This window comes from Jatropha curcas, chromosome 9 (genome assembly GCF_041381405.1).
Source record: "Jatropha curcas cultivar XTBG-Jc1 chromosome 9, XTBG_Jcur_1.0, whole genome shotgun sequence".
NCBI classification, from domain to species: Eukaryota; Viridiplantae; Streptophyta; class Magnoliopsida; order Malpighiales; family Euphorbiaceae; genus Jatropha; species Jatropha curcas.
This window is the reverse complement of record NC_143159.1, coordinates 23,698,714-23,719,347: the sequence shown is the minus strand read 5'-3', so window position 1 is coordinate 23,719,347 and position 20,634 is coordinate 23,698,714. Positions and strand designations below refer to the sequence as shown.

Genomic DNA, 20,634 nt, shown 5'->3' with positions numbered 1-20,634 from the left:
ATTGACTTAATTGCCAAATGGGACGAAATGAGATGGACTGAAATTACAGAGATTTCAAAAGACATTTCTAAAAAAACAATGATTTAAATAGTTGTATTTTAATATACAGAGATGTAATAATAATTTTTGTTGGTAATGTGAACACATGATATATAAAAATAATTAATTATGGTGATTGAAGCATAATTTGATCATAAAATTAAAATGTACCAACTAGAATTTTCTTAATTTTCAATTTATATCTAATTTATCATATAACATATTGAGTTCCTAAAACGCTCGTATTAAGTTTATATGTTAACAAAAATACCATTGGAAATATCATTGAATTTTTATTGGTTGAATCCGGTTTTTGTCCCATTCGGTTTTTTTATTAAATCAGACCAGATTAATAACCAATTCATGAGTTAATCCATCCAACTAGCCAATCCAATTCGATTTTCAAAACTGATCAAAAGAAAATTATAAAAAACATTTTTTTTTCAAAAAATAGATATAAAACTGTAAAAGTTAAAATAAAATAGAAATAAAAAATAAAAAAACAGATGAATTGAATTAATGCTTATGCTTGATGTCATTTATAATAAAATTATCTTTTTTAAATATGCAACCAAATGTATTTAATTAAAAAAATCTCAATTCAAATACTTAATAGGCAAAAAATAAAATCATACCAAACCAAAGTTCACACCGCAATTATAAAATTATTTTCATCTTTTCTATGAAGGCTAAGATGTCTTATTTATATTACATATTTGATCATAACAAATAAATTTATTATTTACTTAATTTCAAATCTTTTACTTTAAATTCTATAATAAAGAGAGGAAGAAATTATAGAGAAAATTTGAAATGAAACTATTTCACCACATGTTTAGTATCTGCCTAATAGAAGCTTCGGTAATGTTATTTATTTATTTATTTATTTTTACGGGTATACTCACACTCTTTGCATATGACTTCTACCCAGAAGAACCATATTTTAATAAATAAATAAATAAATTCTGATTGACCCAAAAACTAACTTTTGCCCAACTATACACATTAAATTAAACAGTGGTTTACAAAATGGAAGACTCAATTCGTGAGGGAACTTGAATCCAAATATCAAATGGAACCTTGAAGGCCACATAAAGTAATCCTGTAATAACCATAAACTTGGAAAATAAAAAAATGGGTATCACCTTTGCCAAGAAAAACCTTCTTCACGACATTGAGTTCTGATATCATGCATAAGCTGTTGTAGTAGACTGGGGTTACTTGTTATGACAGCATCTACACGCTCGAACAACATTCTTCGCATTGAATCCGCATCATCAACAGTCCAAGCATATACCTTTTTGTTTCGCCTGTTATGATAACCAATTGTCAGGACTAAATACAGGTTTACGGTTATGGTTACACACACCAACTGGTCTGTAAAATTTTGACATGGATTTTATTATGCCATCCATACCCATGCAGAATTCTCACAATCTTTTCATCGATCAACGGATGATAAACACCGACCACCCCAGCTCCCTTCATCCTCAATAAATTTGTTCTAATTCCTGTACTGGGATCCACCATGACAATATAGCCCACCTGCATGAAGACTCGACGTCACCAAATTTTTGAAAAATGTTCTGTTACATCTGGTTTCGATGTTCCTTGTCAGAATTTAAATAATAGAGCATTAATAGTCAAACACACTGTTTTAGTGAAGGATCCACTCAGGTGATGCGTTTTAAGTTCAAATGTATAGCTGCTATAAACTACCAGTGGACTACTATATTAGCCAAAAAAAGTCCTAAATTTGCATAAGTTCAGCAGAGGGTTATATTAGAGCTTTATCCTGCAGCTTGTAAACATTCATAGGTATACCATGAGACATTTATCTTCATGAAATGAAACATGAAAACCACAACACAACAGAGGAAGCCTCCAACCCCTAATCACATTATCCAGTAGACAAGATAATTAAAAACTCCCAAGTTTGACTCCCTCACATTCATAATTAAAAAATAATACACTTATTGCAAAGAAAAATCACACCCTACCCCATCAGAAAAGTCATGAAGAAAATTACCATTTAGACATGAAAATAGTCAAACTGAATTACCGTTACATCAGATGATAGTTTGATTACATCCCTGGCTAAACTGTCACTTTTAGCCCAAACCAAGCAATTCTTACACTCTGCTTTCGCAACCTGAAAAACTCAATGACAAAAAAAACAATGTTACGTGCATCAAGTTAGAATGCTTAAATAATTTAGAGTTCCACTGAAAATCATCTGTAGGAACTTTGGTTTCACTGGTAATACATCCATACTACTCAACAACAGCTGTATCACTCAGAGAAATTGTTAGGAGTTAGCTGTTCTACTTCTCATTGCAGGAGAAATTGGTTTCAACTTTCACAAGCGTTCAGTTGGAGCCAAATGTTTTAACTCATTGATATCTAAATACGTGAAAGGACTCTGCTTAATAGTTGCCAGAGTGCATAGATAGAGCATTCAAGAAATACAAAAAGTAAACAAGGGTGTCAAGTCAGGAAACACTTTGTTTGCAAACACCAGGAAGACAATAGTGCATGAGTAAAATGCATGAAAAGAGAAAAGATAATGGGAATCCAAAAGAGAGAGAGTGTGAGAGATAAAGGAGAAAAAAACTCACAGCAGAAAGAATATCCTTTGCAAGGCCCTTTTCATATGATGGAGGCCCAACCTTAGCATCTAGAATAACCTGCCGAACTGAACCTGATACTGACTAAAGAATATGTGAACCAGTAGTCAGTAAAAACTTCGTAATGAGGTTTTGCAAGAATATATAGAGATAATTGGTGCACAGAGTATAAATTTTGATTCAAGTGATATTAGAAGTTGACAGACCAAACGTGTCAAAATAAAGTGCTGAAGCACATCTATCAGAAATACAATATCAATAATTTCTTTGGGAAAAAAGTGGGAAAGGGAAAAAAAGGCCGAGAAATAAAATGAGGCAAAGAATGCAGGGAAAAAAAGAATCTCTCTCCCTCTAATGTTGTTTGGAAGGTGGTGCAAAAATGAGGAAGTTAAAAGCTAGAGGGAAAAAATTTGAAATCATTATTATACCCTTCCCTCCCTCCAGTAGAGAACAAAAGTAGAGGATATAAATGTCATTGTGCTTAAAAGCGCAATTAAATGAGCAATTTTCTCCAACTTTCCCCTCAAATTTGGAGAGAGTTTTTTTTTTTTTTTTTTTTTTTTTTTTTTTTTTTTTAATTTATAATTTTGTGAGCATTGGAGATTATTCTTCTGTTTATTGCCTATTCTCATACTTTTCTACACCATTCCCAGATTGTGGAATCACAAATCTCAATACAGCTCTATCTCCTCCCTTTCACTCCCCTGGTTTTCACTCTTTCCAAACAGCCTGAGAGAGAGAGAGAGAGAGAGAGTCCTCAAAATACCTTCAAAGCATCTTCAATAGTTGGGATTTTTTGAGCATGAAACTCCTCAATAGACTGGTGAGACACATTTAGTTCTTTAATCTACAACCACAAACTAACAGATAGTCTCAATCAACATCACTCGTATATTGTTAAAGCCAAAAAAGCTATATTACAACCTTAGAAAATGCCTAGAAATTTTAAAAGTTGTTATATTGCTATGGTATGTTGCCATTATTCAGAACTGTAAAGTAGCATTACCCACAAAGTGTCGAAGACTACTACAATCTTACTTGTTATATTGATGCCAATGAAGGCACAAATTTTTGCTAAAGAAAATTTTAGTATAAACTCAGTGTTATTGAAGAGACATAATGGCACAGTTAAATAACTAGGAAGGAAGAAATATCTGGTTTCAAGCCAAAAGTGGTAACTAAATCCTCGAGTAAATGGTTATTTATTTATAATAGTGATTACAGATACTTAACAATGTAACGAAGTCAGCAATTCTCACCTCTTTCATATTTAGGTACCCCACTTTAGAAGTATTATTACCAGAAATCCGCTGCAAATCCCTACCTGTGTCATGAGAAAATCAAGCCTCCAGGCAGTGTAAAAATAATTTTACATAGAACCACCTAGGTTCATTTTAATCTAACAACGACATCAGTCACATGACCATGGTCATTGTGAGGATTTGAATGGTAACATGGAATGGTTATTTTGCATATTTTAGGGACAGATCAAGATATATCATGTTTTAAACATTTATGTTGGCATCAGTAAACTAGTAGTTATAAGGGAGATGGACAAAAAATCGAGTGCAGGTAATTTTTTACATGTGAACTATGAAGAGATCCTTGATGCACAGGCATATTACATTGTGGCATGCAATAAGAGAAGACAATAGAAAGCTATGAGTTGCTGTATAATTATCTTTTGCTTGTCTTAAACATTGAGAACTAGATTAAAAACGTAATAATTTTAGGAGCTGATAGCCAATACTGTACAGCATTATATTAGTTGAATGATTAGATTATTAAAGCAAATTATGATGGTGATAATGAAGGTAAAGTCCAATACAAAAGTGTAAGAAAATAAAAATAATAATAAAAAAAAGCTTTAGAGATTGTTACTATACATGGTTTTCCAACCATTTGGAGAGGAGGGAATAAACAAATTTCATTAAAAGTTCATTCTGAAACAATGTTAGTAAAACAAAGAAGTTCAAAAGTGCAAAGCATTCTTTTATTATGCTTATTCTTTTTGCAGGAAACTTGGAAATATTATATGCAAAACAAAAAATGAATAATTCTCAGTTGACATTTTCCAAAACATGTATGCAAAACATTCTTTTCTTGTGGTTGTAAGAAAAAAGCAAGTTGAGATTAATTTCTAGTGTTTAGAGCACACAGTAAAAAATAAAATAAAATAAAATAAAAATCTTGACAAAGAAGAAACAATAACATTTTCACCTACAAGAACTTCATAAAGTCTTCATTGATAGCTGAATAAAGCAGAAAACACACAAGAATGGACAAACAGCAGTGTTTGTAAGTGGTCAGCGGTGGCCAATGGGGTTAAGCTCACCAGTTGACTACAGTGGTCTAATAGACTAATGGCTACATGCTTATGTGATTCCCTTCTATGCATTATGAGTTCATGAATGTGCAAAAAAATGCCTCAGCATTTAAAATCCAAGAACTTATTCTCCTTAAACTGATGTAATTCCTAACCCCCACCCCCTTTCTCTTTTCCCCCTCACCGTCCCTCAACCAAGAGATCATTCATAGTTGAACAATTACTATGCTTAGAAATTACAGCCCACATATATAGAAAATTTTCCAGGAAAATAGAATTAAATTCAGTCAAAATATAAAATCTATGCTTTAGCAATCAAGTATCAAGCCGATCTGGTGCTGTTAACTACAAATTCCCCTAAGCTATTTTGCAAAGAGCACTCTTACGCTCAAACAGACAATACAAAGTTTCTATCCTAATTCAGAGTTTTCCCACCTATTCCCTAACATAATAACAGAATTATAGAAATTCAAACTCTTAATCCATACGTGCTTAGCCCATTTAGGTGTTAAACCTCATTTTCAAGCATGAAAATTGCAAAGCCCCTGGTCTATTATAAATATGACAAAAGCACTATAACAATGTAGAACCCAGCAGATATACAATGAAAATATATGATTTGTACTGGTGATAAAAAAATTTCATAAAACAAGAAAAAGCCGAAATATACCTGTCATGAAGAGCAAACAGAGCTCCATCTAAAGAACGGGAAACATCAATCTCAATACAGTCTGCTCGCGAACGAAGTGCTAAATTATACGCAGTCATCTGCAAAGAGTAACAATGAAATGCCAAATATAACATCAAAGGGTTAAAAATAAAATAAAATTAAAACCTGAAGAAAAGAAAATACTAACAGTGTTAGGAAAGGCATTAATCGAATCACCGCCATGTGCACAAACAAGAGGCGGATTACTCAACCAACCGCACCTTCTCAATTGCATCTACAAACAAAGGAACAATCAAACAACCAAACTTTATAAAATTTATGAAATTTATAACATAATTTGCAAAAATATGTTTAGATCGATTGAAAAATTTACTTGTTGGAAGTGGCGGAGTCTGAAATGGAAGAAAATGGGAGGAAAAAGAGCAATGAAGGCAAGACTGATTATGATCAAACGGAAAGTTTTACGAGAAGAGGGAAGTCTTATTGAGAATCGGTTACTAGTGATGCCTTGAAGATCATTATTGTGTCTCAGTAACAGTGGTGGTAGCCGTCTTCTTCCTCCTCCTAGTCTGCCGGACATCGCCATTTGGAAACTTGACGGCGAACGTTAGTAAGGTAAAACAAGAGTCAATTTATCAATACATCCGTATTTCTTCAGTAATCAACTTCCTGTTCCTGAAGTATACTAGAAAGGTATTTTAGTCTCCTCAATATTGTTAGGTTGTGAAAATAAAGGTTACCTAAAATAAAATAAATTTATTTTTCAATTTGTTAATAAAAAAATTGAAACCAGTTCCAAAAAATTAAAATTATTTTTGCATTAATCCATATAATTTTATCTTTTTATATATAAGAGGCTCAATAAACCAGAGAATATATAAATTATACGAGAGCAGCAACCTTGATAAATTATTTCCGATATACTAATATTTTCTCTCTTTAGTAATTTGTTCATAGCTCCCCTTGTGGATATTGGATTGAGGTGATTTAAAATGCAACTGAAAGCTAATATATGAGGCTACAAATTCTATGAATGCCACAAAGTATAATTCAGTTATTTTGGGAATAAAAAATGGATTGCAAGTTTAGATTGAAGTTCTATACAATGTAAAATTTAAGTTATTTGATTTGTTTCACTTAAAAGGGCGAAATTGAATGTTTTCAAATTAATTTAGGTCAAATTGAAGGCTTTTAGGATTTTGCAGGAAAAATTATGTATAGAAATAAATTAAAAGAGTTTAATTAATTATAAGGTAGAAAAATGAGTAAGTGAAAAAAATTGGATATTTAATTGATATGTTTTATGAAAATACATCAAAGTATAAATATAAGTTTGTGAATAAGTTTAGATTAATTGAATTTATAAAGTAGATTTTTTTAAAGTTAATAAATAATTATTTCCTAAAATATATTTGAAATTAAAAATAGAATTATTATCACGTGTATTGCTCCTAAAGAGTACTTGTTGATAACTAATATTGGTCGGGATGAAACGGTTGAAACTCCATTTCTTTTAAGCAAAATTCTTGAGTTTAAAACCTTAGATATAGAAATTGAACGACTTAACGTATAAATTTTATTTTAGATTGATTTCAGCAATAATACACGCCCATCTGGAAATAAGCACAATAGTGCATTAAAGATCGCATAATCTCCACCACCACCTTCTCGAATTTGCGAGAAGTTGGGAGCGTGTACTTTCGCCCTATCCCTCTCTTTTCACGAACCAACCATCATTCAAGAAACCCCATTTAAGAAACAAGAATAAACAAGCTCTAACACGTCAAATTTTTTAAAAACAGAAAAAACCAGGATCAAAGTTATACGTAGAAAAAGACCATGGCTTGTTTCTTGGAAAGCCGGTTTCTCGGAATTCCCTATTTTTCCAAGAATCCAAACAAAAGTTACCGCCAGGTTCATTATAACAGACCAAGAACGTTAAGAATTAAGTGTGAGAAAGTTGTGGGGATCGACTTAGGGACAACAAATTCCGCGGTAGCGGCAAACGAGGGAGGAAAGCCTATAATAGTAACAAACGCGGAGGGGCAAAGAACGACGCCATCTGTGGTGGCGTTTACAAAAAATGGAGATAGGCTGATTGGGCAAGTAGCAAAGAGACAGGCCATACTAAATCCAGAGAATACTTATTTTTCTGTTAAGAGGTTTATTGGAAGAAAGTATGAAGAAGTTGAAGAAGAGGCTAAGCAAGTGTCCTATAAGGTGGTTAAAGATGATAATGGAAATGTTAAGCTAAATTGCCCAGCTCTTGGAAAGGATTTTTCTCCTGAGGAGATTTCTGCCTTGGTAATTCTGAAATGGGAATTTTATGTAAGACTGTTCTTATTCTTTAGAAACTCAACTTAAATAAGTTCACTATATATATATATATGTTGAATCAGGTCCTAAGAAAGCTTAGTGATGATGCATCAAAATTCCTGAATGATAAAGTTCGTAAAGCTGTGATTACAGTTCCAGCATATTTCAATGATTCCCAGCGAACAGCGACCAAAGATGCAGCTTATATTGCTGGTATAGAAGCTCTAAGGATAATCAATGAACCTACTGCAGCTGCATTAGCTTATGGGTTTGAGAAAAAGAACAATGAAACCATTTTAGTATTTGACCTTGGCGGCGGCACTTTTGATGTTTCAGGTACCCAAATTGCTCTGTTCTTGCCCATATTTACTTTCTAATTCAATGTTAGATCATGCACCAAGTTACCACTGTAATAATGCTAGACATCATGGTTGCTATGATAATTGTAGTGGCATAACACTTGAATATTAGACACATTTATAATTATAAATTATCAATTATAAAATTTTCCTCTACAGTTCTTGAGGTTGGAGATGGAGTATTTGAAGTTCTTTCTACATCAGGTGATACACACTTAGGTGGCGATGATTTTGACAGGGTAAGTACGAATTTTGCATTTTCCATATCTTTTTTGTTACAGATAGATTGACAATGAGTAATGAGTTTGATATTCATAACCTTTAACAGAGAATTGTTGAGTGGCTAGCTGAAATCTTTAAGCGAGATGAAGCAATTGATCTTCTGAAAGACAAACAAGCTCTTCAGCGTCTAATGGAGGCTGCTGAGAAAGCGAAAATAGAGTTGTCATCTTTGAGCCAGACCAATATTAGGTGTATATCTTAATTGTACATCTGCTCTTGAGTGTTGACTGTGTATCTTCCTCTCATTATGCGACTGATAAATTTTTGCGGTTAAATTTCCAGTTTGCCTTTCATTACTGCTACTGCAGATGGCCCTAAACACATTGATGTGGCTCTTACGAGAGCTAAGTTTGAAGAGTTGTCTGGAGATTTGTTGGATAGGTAGGTTTTTTTTTTTCTCCCCCTTTCGAAGGTAGACAGGGAAGTAGTGATCTTGGACAAAGAAAAGAAAAACTAGTATTTGTTTTTGGTTTTAAGCTTAGTAAGTAATGTCTCCATTGTATTGTTGTGAAGACTACAAGCTCCAGTTAAAAATGCCTTGAAAGATGCAAACCTTTCTGTGAAAGATATAGATGAAGTCATCCTCGTAGGCGGTTCAACACGAATCCCGGCTGTTCAGAATCTGGTGAGGAAAATGATTGGAAAAGAACCTAATGTAACAGTCAATCCTGATGAAGTCGTTGCACTCGGAGCCGCAGTTCAGGTTGTTTTTCCTAGTTGTTATTCTTCCATGTTTTTCTTTAGGTAATCCTTATAGTATCATTTATTTTCTGTTAGCTAGGCTCTAATCGGGGGCGTGACTCGTAAAAAATCCTGGAGACAACTTCAGAACTCTTACTGGTCTATAACATCATATTCACGATGGTTTCATATTCATGATTTGAATTGCAGGCTGCTGTTCTGGCTGGAGAAGTGAGTGAAATTGTGCTTCTAGACGTGACACCACTCTCATTAGGGCTAGAAACTAGGGGTGGCGTAATGACGAAGATCATTCCACGAAATACAACCATACCTACCTCCAAAATAGAGGTGTTCACTACTGCTGCAGATGGGCAGACAAGTGTTGAGATTAATGTTTACCAGGGGGAAAGAGAATTCGTGAGCGACAACAAACTTCTTGGAAGCTTCCGATTGGAGGGTATCCCTCCTGCTCCGCAAGGAGTTCCTCAAATTGAAGTTAAGTTTGACATTGATGCCAACGGTATCCTCTCTGTTACTGCTGTTGATAAGGGAACTGGAAAAAAACAGGATATCACTATTTCTGGCGCTAGCACTCTGCCTAGCGATGAGGTATGTGCTTGGAGAATATACTGAGAATATACTGATCCAACAAAAATTTTCAGAAACTTCGTTGTGCAGTAGGGTTACAATGTATTGTGTTGCAGCTTACCCTAACATTGAATCGCAATCTGTTAATTAGTATATTGAGACATACCAAAAAAAAAATGAGCTGATATTTCAACTTCTTGATGAAATTCTAATGATAGTTTCTTCTGCTATGGCTAAATAAATGCTTGCAGGTGGAAAGGATGGTGAGGGAAGCAGAAAAATTTGCAAAGGAGGACAAAGCGAAAAGGGATGCTATCGACACTAAAAACCAGGCAGAGACTGTTGTTTACCAGACTGAAAGGCAGTTGAAGGAGCTGGGCCAGAAAGTACCACTCTCGGTTAAGGAGAAAGTGGAGGCTAAGCTGAAGCACCTCAAGGATGCAATCTCAGGAGGGTCAACTCAAACTATTAAAGATGCAATGGCTGTTCTGAACCAAGAAGTCATGCAATTAGGGCAGTTTCTTTACAATCAGCAGGGGACAGAGGCTGGTCAGTCGAAATCAACTAGAAAAAGTGATGATGGGGATGTTATTGATGCAGACTTCACTGAAACCAACTAATTGGTTTAGATTCTCACTTTGAATATTTGTGCAGGTTACCTTTGTGTATAATAGATTTTATGAGATTTCAGTTCAATAGAGTATGTCTTAGAAAGATTTGGAGTTCTATATTTCCGAACTTCAGGTGCTTTATTGTCAACTTACAAAGTCTGTATTGTCAACCGAAGAAAATTTAGGCAGAGCTACAAACAGGGAAGATGATCTTCATTTGGTGGAGAAGCTTATATGCCCTGTCTGTAAGTACTTTGGATCATGTCTAATTATTATAATCTTTCAGAGTCAAATATAAACACAGCACTTTCCATCATATCTAATTAGTAAAGCCTTTTAGTGTTAAATAAAAAAATGATCAATGTCATACCAAGAACTAATTTGATTGCGTGCAGTAGAGGAACTTTGCATGAAGTAAAGCAACTTAAACAAAAGGCTATGCCTGGCTAAAATAAGGAGAGAAAAAAAGTAGACTAAACAGCAATAAAAATTTAGACCTAACTATGAAGCACACATCGCGATGTACCTTTCTCCTTTTTTTTTTTTTTTTTTTTTTTTTTTTTGAGGAAATCTTGTAAGTGCCTTTAAACATTGAATGAAGGTCAAAACTCTATGAAAATCATAAGAATTACATAATGAATCAGTTAACAATCTCTATGCCTGTCCAAGGAGTGCCTGCATGAAGTTGAAGTGCAACATCTCCAACAACCTGTAATTATGAAATTAGCATTTAGCAGAAATAGATAATAGAGATAAATAAAGCTTTTCTTCATTGGCAATATGTTTTTTGCATCACTTAGGGTTCAACAACAGCTAAGAATTGCTTTAGCCCTAAGAGTCAGGGATTTTTAGACTAGAAAATTGTAGGTCTATTTTCATTTTTGGCAGAATACAGCTCTAGTAAATGGAAAAAAAAAAAAAAAAAAAAGATGGCCAAAGATGTAAATCAAAATTAGAAGATTTAGAATTAGTTTAAAAGGTTGAAATTTTCCTAAATCTTCAGGATTCAATGTTAAAAACCAAGTAGCAAACTCTTATTTAATATTAACTTAAAACTAAGGAAATCTTTTCATCATACCTTCGCCATGGATCTGTAAGAATTTTCTGTTACACCAGCAACATGAGGAGTGATTAGAACATTGTCATACTTTAGAATTGGATCGTCAGGATCAAACGGCTCAGTCCAAGCAACATCAATGCCTAAGCCTCCCAAGTGACCGGACTTAAGGTTCTGTGCAACAGCCTCATAGTCTAGGAGACCTCCTCGAGCAATATTTACCAAGAGAGCACCCTGAAAGAAGACAGACACATCAATCATCCATAAACATAACCACTCGAACAACATGCTAAAACACAGCAAGAATTTAAAGCGAGTTACAGAATTCATTGCAATAAAATTTCTAAATTAATTCATCATAAAAGTTAAATGGATAACCCCAACCCACTCCTCTGCCCCAAAGGGCTCCTTGATGTTTCCAAACCCACACTGAACGAATTTAATTTAAGGTATAGTAGTTTCATCAATTTACTGGAAAACTCATTGCGATTTGCACTTCATAGGAGTTTTTAGGCCTAAAAAAAGTGATTTGCACTACTTGTGATCAATCAAATGGATCTATTTGTGCAAGTGCGATCAGATCTACTTTTAAGAAATCCCACAAAGTGAGAGCAATCCATCGACTCTTCCCGAGAACAAAGCCTAGAGAGTTCAAAGATTTGATCTTGGAGATAATGAATGAAGAATATATTTGAAAAGCAGGAGATGCTTCTTATTCTTATAGGAGCTTAGGAAGGATATTTCAGTGACTCATTCAGGCATGGATTATAGGGTGTCCATATCTCAATGTTGCCAATAGTGCATTGAATCAACCATACCTTTAACACATGATGAGCATAATGGTGGCATATCTAGTATTTACATTTGATTTTCACCTAACTTTAGTCAAGAGAGTTGTGTTAATATCACACAAAGAAGGGTTAAAGGATAAGTATGTCATTGGATTTAGTCTCTATCCTGCAGTTGAACTTAAGAATTCCAAAGAAAAGAAACAACATAGCAGCAAAACCAGAAATCTTTTCCTGGTGTTATGTAGGCCATACTGGATCAAGCTAGGAATTGCTTTTCATACTCTATTCTGGTTTCTTAAAAGAAACCATGGTTCATGGTTTGCTAAGCCTTGACTATTGCAGACAGTTTTCCGAAAGCAGCCTATGGTGCAGAAGGCATGACTATGAGACCTGCCGCCACCATGATATCAAATAAGTCTAGCAGACAATGCAGCCATGAAAAAAACCAAGCAATCCAAAGTTTATCCCGAAGCTTAAAACCAACATAGGAGATTCTTAGTAAAACATTAGTTCAGGTCCAGTGCTAGCAGTGAAAAACAAAGTCCCCATCATTGTTGTAACTTGCAAGTGCAACCAATAAGCTAATGTTTCGAAAGCCTCGAGGAAGAAAGCAAGTCTTCCAACATCCAGTCGAACTTTGCAAGCAAGTGTGCACATGTGAGCATGTAAACACCGTACACAAGTGACTGCATGATTTCCTAAGCAAACCGAGACCGTAAAATGCTGCATGAACAATGCCTCTCCTAGCATATCAACTAGTAAGTTGACATAGTTTATTCCGGTACTATTTGTAAAAAAAGAGTAAATAGACTCACATTTACTTCAATACTAAATAGACTCACATTTAATTTCAATACAGATCAGCATGTATTAAAAATACCATTTCCTAAGTAACCTACAAATGAACCATTTGCTAAAGGTAATCCCACTTAATTTTTCCATTACAGTTATGCATGTTTGCAAAAAGTATCCAGGTCCTAAAAAGACGGTTCAGCACTACGAACAAAAAATATATATTCTTGCATGTGTATCTCATGGGAAACAAACCTTTCTCATTGAAGAAATGAACAATTTGTTTACAATTCCTGCCTGAAAGTCAAAAATCAAAATTTTGGTTAGAAGGTGAATCGCTGAGCCTACAAATATAGAAATAATAATAAAAAGAAGCTAAGAATTTTTGTTCTTTTTTTTAGTTTTTTCGTTTTTTGGGTTTTTTTTTTTTTTTTTTTTTTTTTTTGGAGGGGGGGGGGGGGGGGGGGAGGGTTTGGTGGGTGATGTTTTGCTGCCACATTTCATGTAATTGGCTCCAAAGAATTATCATTAATTTCAAAGATCAATGCCTTTTTCAATAATTTTCATTGGATGAAATTTTTTTCTCACTTGACCAAGGTGTTCTGCTTCTGAAGGGTGTCTTGGCCCACAGAGAGGTTTATTTTATCATAATTCCCTCTTCTTTATTCTCCCTATTCTAGCAGAAGAAACTGAGGCATATAGAATAAAAAAAGACAACATTAAGGGCAAACATTTTGCACCTTCTGTGTTTCGTTTTACATAGAACTTTGACTGCCTAAAAGTTAATATGCCCTGTGTCTAATATTTCATGTAATTACTCGCAGACAGATAGATAATAGACAGATAAAAGTAGAATCATTTTCAATTATAATGAGATGTAACTATGTTTTATTAAGAATTTGTTGGATGAAGTTTTTAGATGGACAAGTAGACCAATTAAATATTTGTTGCCATGCACTCACTATAACTATGTTTTATTAAGAATTCATAGCAGCAACAAGTACAAATGAGTGAACTCCATGTCTACTGACCAGCCATTGATGCAACTCAGACATATGCACACACAGAATATCTTACAAATAATATTATTAAAAGTAACAGAAGGAGCAGAGTCATACTGTATCTTTATTCATAAGCAAGCAGCAAACAACTATATCAGCTTTGCCAGCAAACTCATAAATATCTCCCTGACTGCCCCTCTCATCTACTAAATCATCATTGACACCACTCTCAATGGGGACCCCTGAACGTATAAAAGAGGTAATGAAATGTCTCTAGAAACAAATTTGCTATGTTATAGCAAATGATTAAGTACCATTTGGTTGATTAGGAACTTGTAAATTTGATGTCCAACTCCTTTTTGTGGCAATAATTTTTACGCCAAATGGTCGCAAGCGCTTTGCCAACTCAATCCCTATGTTTCCAAATCCTAATATGAATACCTGCACAAGAAAAGTGGTTATAACATCTCAAATAATGAATAGGATATGAAATGGTAAAGAAAAAGTTCTGATTAAAATATGTCCATTTTTCTGATTAAAATATGTCCAACAATCATGACACTTTGATAAGAATATCATATTAGTGTAGGACTAAGTAACTAAAATAGGGATGTTCTAACTTCTAACCCCCTTCTACATATGATAACACCTGCAAACACTTGTCCAGCCACCAACCTATCCTGGGAAAAAAAAAAAGGAAAAGAGAGAGGGAAGGAAGGGGAGAGAGAGACTCACGAGATAAGCGACACCAATACATCAGGAAATTATTACGATTGTTAGTGAAATTGATAGTAACTGAGTTGCATCTTAGATAAAGGTTTGAGAGAAATCAGAAAGAGGTTCCATCAACAAATAAGGAACATCTGCACTTACTGTCTTGCCCAACAAAGTTTGGCCAATTGGTTCTCCAAGCTTCTTCTGCTTTATAGAAACTTGCATTTCATTCTGCACCATAACACATTAGCATGAGTGCATAATAAATTGCTGCTGGAAGTCAAGGAAACAATCAAATTGAGCATACTGAGGTGCAGAGATGTGAAAGAATATTTATGTGATGCATAGATGGAAAGAAGACGCATGCAAACCCAAACAAAGTAAGACGGAAAAACAAAGATCAACGAACAATCTTGACCAAATCTACATCAAGAACATACTATTGCCTAGCAGGAATGAAATCACCCTGAAAAATGACCAGATGAGAAAATTAGAAACAGAATAATCCAAAATGTTCAGGCTTTCATTCAGGCCCGAGCCTTGTTCAAAACTTTGCAAAAATATGGATGAAAATAACATGGTTGAAGCAACAAATTAGAAACAACAATCAAAACTACATTCAGGTTAACCATCAACTTCCAATAGAATTTCAGTGTGATAAATTATCAGTTCATCATAAAAATGGATGAATATCGATAGGAGATAAAGTCAGAGTTCCCTGGCAAACATGTTAACTTCTGGAATAGAATATAAGGGACACTTCAACATGTTAAGAATCAGTAGAAGCTCATCATTCTAGAAACTTAATATCATAAAAAGGGAAATGTCGACAATTACAATTTCACTGCTGAGAGTCTGATGCATATAAAAAATGGAGTGGTACAATAAAACATTTTGCACTTGCTTCTTTTTCCATTTCGTGTCATCGAGGTTTAACATCCATCATTAAAAATTGCAAAAGAAGTAAAATCTTTGTTAGACCACAAAATATCCCTTAATTTATTTTGTCAGACGATCACATGACAACAAACTGAACTTAAATATTTTTTACGCTTTCCTAGATTAAACAAACCAACCTGCTTTCGAAGTAGGCCCAACATTAGATATATAGCCATTTCAGCACAAGATGCTGCATTTCCAGTATTGACACCAGGAATTCTAGCAACTTTTATTCCAAGCCTTGTAGCAGCATCAATATCAATCCCTTTAAGCAGAAATTTACCAAAGCCAATCAATTTTTCATTGGTAAGATTAAATACCAAATCTCAAAATTATCATACAAAATGAAAAATTAACAATTACCATCTAGGCCAACACCAAACTGCATTATGAGCTTCATCTGGGAAGCACGAGATATAACAGTAGAATCTAGCCTCACAGTTTTGCTAACACAAATATGGTAATTTCCAATAACATCAGGCACATCACTGATCTGAGCAACATCAACCTACAAGACTTGCAATAATAGCATCTCAATACATAAAAGTTTACTCAAATTGGTTCCTATTTAATTTCATTTGGTGCTAAACTCAAAAAATATATGAAATAAAATAACACCTGGATAAAAGGATAGCTTTGCAGGTATTCTTTAGTGTAAATGTGGGAAGCAGGAAAATGGGGGCCACAAAAGAGAACTTTGGTAATGTGCTGATCGTTGGCCCTTTCCATTTCCTCCGCTTTCTGCAATATATCTGCAACAGAAAGACCATAAGGTTTACTCACTAATGCATTCTTGATAAAAATTGAGAGTTAGAAATTCCAGATGGAAATGGAAAGAGAAGGTTGCAGTTAAAGATAGTTTCTTGACATTGAAATTACTCACTGATTACCTGGAGAATGAAAATGAGTTAGGCAGAATTTGAATTGCGTTTTAGTTTTTAAATTGTTTGTGATTGCCACTATAAAACAAGAAAAGAAGACACATGTGTTGCAGAAAGGAAGAAAGAAGAAGTGATCGCGTGCTGCGCCTGCGCTCACCCGAAACGCGAAACTCAGGTTAATATTTGCTTGTTCGAATTCAATTCTATTTACAATATATTCTCTTTCTCAACAATATATTTTATTTCTTGAATTGACCAAGCCAAGAAATCTCCTATGACATCAATTAATATTAGTTACAAATAAACTCAAATAAAATAAAATGAGTGGAACGTGGTGATATTAAAATAACTTAAGGAGGAAAGGCTTTGCTTTTTCTATTTTTTTAAATTAATTTATAAATCGATAAAAATATATTTAAAGTTTTTAATTTTATTAATTGACAAAATTTATATATACTCATTTTTCTTATCTATCTATTACTTAAAAATTTTTAAATTATAATGGAACCTTATAATGATGAAATATTAAATCTTAATAGATATATAAATTAAAATTTTTAATTGTCTATTTAAAAGCACAAAATCAATCAATTTCATTATTCAATTTTAATTTAACATCAAAAGAAGACAAAATTAAACCTGGAAAATTGCCAAATGCACAAAAACCTCAAGCTTTCCTATAGTCCCTTTCGCACACTACAGTCAAATAATTGAAGAGTGTATTTCCTTCAAGACCATGGCAACCTCTCAGGGCTCCCAAAATCCTCTTTCCTCCACAATACAAAGCTCTTCTTCTTAACCAAGTCAAAAAAAAAAAAAAAAAAAAAAAAGGAAGGTAATCTAGATAATGAAGCACTAAATATTAAATTTTGCCTACATCTCATATTCAAAGTAGATAATTCATCTAAAAACTGGATTTTGCTTTCTCTGCTATCAACAACATGTAATTTCTTTAGAAATGAAATCCTACACTCCAAACTTTCCAAATTACCTACCAAAATAATGAGAATTTACAAATAATCAAACACAAATTACAACCTTGATAAACGAAATTCAAAGTAGATAATCAAGAGAGTACATAGTAAATTACTTACCAAGAAGATGCAATTAAAGGCTAAAGACAAAAAGAGAAATCAAAAAGAGAGCAGACAGAAGCAAAATAATATTGAATTCTATTTGGAATTCATTTAAAAATGAATTCTACAACCATGATTTATTTATTCCAAACGGATTCCAGAAATCATAAAATATTTTGCTTTCTATTTAGTGACAAAATTACCTTACAAACAATGTACATAACAACACATTGCGAGCCTAAAAATGCTCAGGATAGAAATGAGTTAGAGAACTCAAAATCAAAGGCCTTGAGAAAAAAAAAAAAATTTTTCATTAGATGAAATATAGATGAAATCCCCTTCAACCTGGGGAACATAAAAAATGGTTGTTGAGGTAATTGTCTTGCCCAATCTAATTTGGATCCAAGTTTTGTCCATCTTGATTTGATCATGCTTGAAAATCAGGCTACATGTTATTGATAGAATTAACCACTTCTATTCGCGCAAGCTCCAAAAGTCACATCAATTAAAGATGATGCCTGAATCAACGATTGAAACTGAAAAGATGCATAACTTTCAAAAAAGCAACCGACAATTAGAGCACACGTGGAAGAGTTACAAGTGTTCGACCAAAATAGATTAAGAAGAGTCAATTGAAAAGAAATGGGGAAAACAAAAAATGGGATGAACAAAAAAGTGGGATGAATAAGCATGTTAAAGATTTCAACCGAAAAAAAAATCATTCGGTATATTTTGGGGGGACTTTTATTAGGAGCAATTGATAAAATGGGCTGAGCAATCAATAGAATGAAATGAGCACTAGATTGGTATGAGCGATCAACAAAATAGGATGAGTAATCAACATAATGGGATGAGCAATAGAATAGTCCGAGCAGAATGCGTCAAGCAACAGAATAGTCCGAGCAGAATGTGCCGAACAACAGAATAGTCAGAGCAGAATATGTCGAGCAGTTAATAGAATGTGCTGAGCAATTAATAGAATGGACCGAGCGTTACTCAAACTAGTTTAAATAGAGGTAACGCTCGATCAAAGAGTTATTAAGAGTCATTTAATTACGTAATTAATGCCCAAGATTCTTGCTCAATATTTATTATCAAAATTCTTGCTAAGTGTTAAGCTCTCAAAATTTGAGGTGTAGTAAATTGTGAAATTAACCCTTTAATGGGGTAAAGTTGGAGTATATATACTGAATTCTGGGTGGTTGTATTAAGATAAGGATTATGAATCCTATATTATTTGTTAATTTGAGTTTATTTAGGATTCTAATTTTATTATTTTAATATATTTCATTAATATATGTTAACAGCAATCCCCCATCATTTGCTTGGTCATTTTATGTCCAAATGTAGTGTTTATGCTCCTTTATTGTCTGCTTATTTCATTATTTATGTGTATACTTATCTATTATTATTTATTGGCAAGCTTTTATCGTGTCGTTTGTTGTAAAGGCTATTGTGATAGTTTTATTTTGTGGGGAATGAGGCATCGGTCTGAGAGGGGAGGGTACTTAAAGAGTTGCCTCATTAAATGGGGTGACCTTTCAGTGTCTCGCTTGGTCTATATAAGGCCCCTCTTTCACTTTATTTGCTTCACTTCTCAACGACTGACCTTCAGAGCATCTCTCTCTAAAACTGTTTCTCTCTCTACCTTCTTGCAAGTAAGTTAATTTTACTTTTCTCTTTCCTTTTTTCATTTTATTGGTCGGGGTCATGGGTTCCTCTGGTGATAAGGATGTCCAAGTGCTACACGATTAGTCTGATGATGAACTTACCAAAGACATGGATTCGGGGGTGGTGCAAAGCTAGAGGAAGAAAAGAGTATGTCTGGATCGCCGACGTGCCATCTAATATTAACGAAGGCAAGCTACTGGATGTATGTTTTACATATAACCTCTCACTAGAGTACAATCTGATTAGACCTTCTGAAAGCATGGGAGTAATCGAGCCATTGGACGAGGATTCCATTATAATGTATGAGGAGAGCTTCCGATCGGGATTCAGTTTCCTTTATCAGAACCCTTGAATCATTTTTCTGTGAGTACAATATTACCATTAGCCAATTGCACCCCAATGGCTTCAGGTTATTGTGTGCTATAATAGCATTGGCTCGCCAGGATGAGTATAACATGATAGCCCGGACATTTCAGGATCTGTACCACTTTCCCGTTCATCCAAATGAAGATCATTGCTTCCTCCAGGCGAAGAACAATTATGATATTTTTGCTAAAAAGTCTAAGATTTCCTTTCTGAAAAATTGGAAATCTAAATATTTCATCGTTAAGCACCCTGGGGGTTCAAAATACCAAACTGTTGGTCTGAGGATTCGCTTCGCCATCTTCCAGCTTCACCCACCCCTTATAATCGAACTTGTGCAGAGTTAATAAAAGCCAGGGGGCTAGTTTGTGTGAACTTAAGGCAGGTGATAGCCGAGGGTTATCCAACATGTTCGTCTAGTGGACCCATGAGACCCAACCCTTCCATCCATGGTAAGCTTTGTTCTTATCCATTTTGCTCTTGGTTCTTTAAACTAACACATCTTAATTTTCCTTTCTTGTCTTTGCGCAGAAATGGCTCCAAAGAAATCTAAGAGCTCTAAGATGGCCAAGGTTGCTGAAGCAATGAAGAAGAAAGCTGCAACGGAGGGTTCGGGCAAAGAGGTACCTTCAGTGGTACCAGATACCCAACCAACCGGAGTTGATACTTCTACAGGGGCCCCCCAATCTAAGCTGCCTCCTTTAAGCCCAACGGTTGAGCCCTCTAGAAAAAGATAAAGGGAAGCACCTATCCCAACTCCCCCTCTTGTTCTTTTAAGGCCTTTGAACATCCGAGCCTACTTCATGTAGAAATATGGGGCAAACTGCAGCCTTCAAGAGGAAGGGCCTAG

The 20,634-nt window shown here is 34.3% G+C and overlaps 3 protein-coding genes across 4 annotated transcripts; 1 reads left to right on the top strand and 2 right to left on the bottom strand.

The window, feature by feature from the left end:
- Window positions 1-956: 956 nt before the first annotated feature.
- On the bottom strand, window positions 957-6,363 carry GDPD4 (PLC-like phosphodiesterases superfamily protein). 2 transcript variants are annotated; one of them, XM_012224333.4, is made up of 9 exons: window positions 6,036-6,363; window positions 5,850-5,936; window positions 5,663-5,760; window positions 3,926-3,986; window positions 3,433-3,513; window positions 2,658-2,750; window positions 2,102-2,191; window positions 1,457-1,584; window positions 957-1,349 (listed from the first exon to the last, which is right to left on the bottom strand). In XM_012224333.4, the coding sequence occupies exons 1-9, from the start codon at window positions 6,246-6,248 to the stop codon at window positions 1,181-1,183; spliced, it is 1,020 nt and encodes a 339-aa protein (XP_012079723.1). In that variant the 5' UTR covers window positions 6,249-6,363; the 3' UTR covers window positions 957-1,180. The 2 variants fall into 2 exon arrangements, with proteins under 2 accessions (XP_012079723.1, XP_089582577.1); XM_089726451.1 differs by lacking the exon at window positions 3,433-3,513.
- Window positions 6,364-7,263: 900 nt separating this feature from the next.
- On the top strand, window positions 7,264-10,815 carry LOC105640140 (stromal 70 kDa heat shock-related protein, chloroplastic). The gene is made up of 8 exons (XM_089726200.1): window positions 7,264-7,966; window positions 8,062-8,314; window positions 8,497-8,576; window positions 8,666-8,808; window positions 8,902-9,000; window positions 9,133-9,322; window positions 9,511-9,909; window positions 10,140-10,815. The coding sequence occupies exons 1-8, from the start codon at window positions 7,502-7,504 to the stop codon at window positions 10,506-10,508; spliced, it is 1,998 nt and encodes a 665-aa protein (XP_089582326.1). The 5' UTR covers window positions 7,264-7,501; the 3' UTR covers window positions 10,509-10,815.
- A 48-nt stretch (window positions 10,816-10,863) lies between these two features.
- LOC105640108 (D-isomer specific 2-hydroxyacid dehydrogenase family protein) lies at window positions 10,864-16,902 on the bottom strand. The gene is made up of 10 exons (XM_012224335.4): window positions 16,684-16,902; window positions 16,412-16,545; window positions 16,157-16,301; window positions 15,931-16,058; window positions 15,014-15,085; window positions 14,455-14,581; window positions 14,258-14,382; window positions 13,395-13,436; window positions 11,578-11,790; window positions 10,864-11,208 (listed from the first exon to the last, which is right to left on the bottom strand). The coding sequence occupies exons 2-10, from the start codon at window positions 16,520-16,522 to the stop codon at window positions 11,140-11,142; spliced, it is 1,032 nt and encodes a 343-aa protein (XP_012079725.1). The 5' UTR covers window positions 16,523-16,545; window positions 16,684-16,902; the 3' UTR covers window positions 10,864-11,139.
- Between the last annotated feature and the right edge of the window lie 3,732 nt (window positions 16,903-20,634).